Source organism: Gossypium raimondii, chromosome 8, assembly GCF_025698545.1.
Source record: "Gossypium raimondii isolate GPD5lz chromosome 8, ASM2569854v1, whole genome shotgun sequence".
NCBI classification, from domain to species: Eukaryota; Viridiplantae; Streptophyta; class Magnoliopsida; order Malvales; family Malvaceae; genus Gossypium; species Gossypium raimondii.
This window is the reverse complement of record NC_068572.1, coordinates 26,736,353-26,739,738: the sequence shown is the minus strand read 5'-3', so window position 1 is coordinate 26,739,738 and position 3,386 is coordinate 26,736,353. Positions and strand designations below refer to the sequence as shown.

The 3,386-nt window shown below is 33.5% G+C and overlaps 1 protein-coding gene across 1 annotated transcript; it reads left to right on the top strand.

Annotated features, from left to right (window-relative positions):
• The first annotated feature begins 506 nt into the window (after positions 1-506).
• LOC105791109 (probable E3 ubiquitin-protein ligase RHY1A) lies at positions 507-1,887 on the top strand. The gene is made up of 3 exons (XM_012619020.2): positions 507-1,097; positions 1,198-1,313; positions 1,399-1,887. Exons 1-3 carry the CDS (start codon positions 930-932, stop codon positions 1,688-1,690), a joined length of 576 nt encoding a protein of 191 aa, XP_012474474.1. The 5' UTR covers positions 507-929; the 3' UTR covers positions 1,691-1,887.
• Positions 1,888-3,386: the final 1,499 nt, after the last annotated feature.

Below are 3,386 nucleotides of genomic sequence, written 5' to 3'. Positions count from 1 at the left end.
TTGGCACAGTTTTATTTAGAAATTGTTTTTAATAGTATTTAGTTAATGTTTTAGTAAAGTAAAATAATTTAATATATCATTAATGAAGCTTTTATTTACAGCAAAGGAATTTAAAAATATTTTTCACATGCACGCATTAAAATATGCTTCTTTTAAAATTAACAAATCAATAAAACAAATAATAATTCATATATAAATAGACATATTTATTTATTAGTATAAAATAATAAATTACTAAAAGATATATAAATATTTATATATTTTTCCAATTAAAATTAAATAAAAATATTATTTTATTGTTAAGAAGTGGACCTACCAAGTAGCAACTAGGTACCAAAAATCTATCTATCGATAAATATATAAAACTAGGTCCCAAAAGTTTGGTTTACTCACGTGGCTCAGCCTTGTGCACAGATGCGGAATTCTGGTGGGCGGGCGGGTAAAGGAGCAAGTTAGCATGAAGACCTTGTTTCTCCCTTCCTGATTACCTCTCTTTACACTTCTCCTCCTTTCAATCTTTTATTCATGTCACGTAACAATGGGGTCCTTAATAGTTGCATAAATTTGACTTCTCCTCTTCATATCTCCAGTGGGTGAAAGTCGAAAGTGATTGAGAAAGGTTGTTTCTTTCCTCAATCAATGGCATGGACCCGCTTCTGTCTCCCAGTGTACTCTTCACTCTAATCACTATTAGGTAACGCCAACTGTTATTTCTCCTTGTTTCAATAGATCCAATCACTTCCCAATCATAACCCTATGGTTGGTTTATCTCCTCTTTTATATTCACCTCCTTGTTCTCGGACAGTTTCTAACAGCCAGACAAGTTCTTAGCCTGAATCTTACATATGAAACACACTGGATCTTAATTAATTTGTTTCTTTCCGAGTTATATATATATATATATATATATATATATATATGTTTTACCAATGGCTGGCATGCTTCCTGGTGTTGAATGTGCAAGAAGAAGACGGTTCCATCAAAGCGGAGGGTCATCTGATTCGTCAAGTGTGGCAGTGATTGGTTTAACAAGGAGGTCCTCTTTTTGTTTGTATACAAGCAACAATGAAACTCATCATAGCTCTGTTTCTTCACAGGTAATTCTTTAAATTTCTAGATTATATATACAGTAATTCCAGTTCCAAAATTCAAACGAGGAAGTTTGGGACTAACTTGGGTTTTATTTGGGGAAAAAAGCAAAGGAGCATATTAACTCAGAGTTTTCAAGACGATAAGCTTGGAGGAGTAGCAAGAGAAGCTAAGGAAAGATTAGATGAAAGGCTGAGATCACAAAGAAAGTCAGAACCAAAAAGGTATTTGCTAATATGAACCCTAAATGCTCTCAATTTTCACACTAATTAGTCCCCCTGCTTTGGTATTTGCAATCAATCACTTCAGGCACAGTAACAAAGAAGGAATGAAGTGTGTGGATGGGAAATCATTGGTTCAAGGAGAGTTGCGTACTGAGGTATTTGGATCAAAGAAGAGTGCTTCGAAGAGGTTCAGTTGGGCGAAGCTGAATTGGAAGGCGTCGGACCAGGATGAGTGCGCAATCTGCTTGGAGAGGTTCAAAGTTGATGAGAGCCTGGTTCATCCCCCATGCGCACATCGGTTTCATTCGAGGTGCCTGGTCCCATGGCTAGAGAATCATGCTCACTGCCCATGTTGTAGAATGGGAATACTATCTTGAAGAACCATCGCATCGTATCAATTTTCTTGGTTTTAGTAAAATTCCATAGAACTAGAGTTGTTGGAAGGTTGGTATGCCTAAGATGTAATGGCAATGACATGGCATGTGATGAATACCCATGAATCAAGAAATTGTATGTATCATACGCGTGAAAAGAGAAATTAGGACAAAAATATATATATCAGAATATTCATACATTATCTTGTGTCTAAAAACACATCATCATTCGATAAAATAAGACCACGCTTATAAATATATATTAATAATTTTATTTAAACATAATTAAATTTTAATTTTTACTATTAATTATTAATTTTATTTTTAGTTTAAAACCTATAATTTAAGATTTAGAATTTGTATCGGTTAAGTTTTACATCGAGTTTCAGTTTATGTTTAAATAAATGCATTAGTATTTATTTTATGTTCTCTATTATTTTTTTGTTTCACTAATAATGACATGAAATATTATGTTATTATTCACTAATAATATATGAAACTCACGTATTTACGGGTAATTTACCAATAAAAGTCTTTTTTTTTTCAAAAGTTACCGAAATGGGCTAACTATTTAATTATTTACCGGAATGGTCCATTTTTCGCGAAATCGCGTCCACGCCGTAACGATGTCGAGTACGCAGCGCTGAAATCTCGCCCACGTCCGTAGCGACTTGTCGACATGGATACAAATCGCTACCGAGGACGCGATTTGCTGATGTGGCATGAACAGTTTATGTTTTTTAGCTTGGAAAACTTTGAAAGGCCATAACTTTTGGCTCGGTTGTCCGATTGAGACGATTTTTTTTATTTCGAATAACTTTTCGAGATCTACGCGCTGGCGAACATCCGAAGGCGGTTTGCCGCAGTTTTCGTCGAAAAAGATCTTTTTTTGCCCCTAAATTTCGATTTTTTCGGTTTAAAATTGAATTTTGAAACATTCAAATCATTATTTTCCTTATTTATTTGAAGTAAACACCGGATCTTTTTTTACAGAATTGTTGTATTATTTGTTCTGATTTGACACGTGTATGGAATAGGTCCGATAAATCGTTAGAACGTAAGTAATATAATTAAAGATAATAACAATATTCTTATAATATGTCAATTAATTAGTTTAGTTTAGTTTGTTAAGATGCTTGTTCTTTTCCCTTAGTACCTTGGTTCAAATCTTGTTGGTAATAATTTTGAATCTCTTTTGTACTTGTTGCATTCATTTTTTTAATCAATTAACTGGGCCCATTTCGGTAAAATTTAAAAAAATAGGGCTTTTTTTTGGTATTTTACCCAGTTAATTAATTAAAAAAATAAATGCAACAAGTACAAAAAAGATTCAAATAAATGCAACAATTCTGTAAAAAAAAGATCCGGTTTTTACTTCAAATAAATAAGGAAAATAATGATTTGAATGTTTCAAAATTCAATTTTAAACCGAAAAAATCAAAATTTAGGGGCAAAAAAAGATCTTTTTCGATGAAAACTGTGGCAAACTACCTTCGGATGTTTGCCAGCGCGTAGATCTCTAAAAGTTATTTGAAATAAAAAAAATCGTCTCAATTGGACAACCGAGCCAAAAGTTATGGCCTTTCAAAGTTTTCCAAGCTAAAAAACATAAACTGTTCATGCCACGTTAGCAAATCGCGTCCTCGAGGGCGCTGATTTCTTCCACGCCGCAATTCACGCCGACGTGGACGCGATTTCG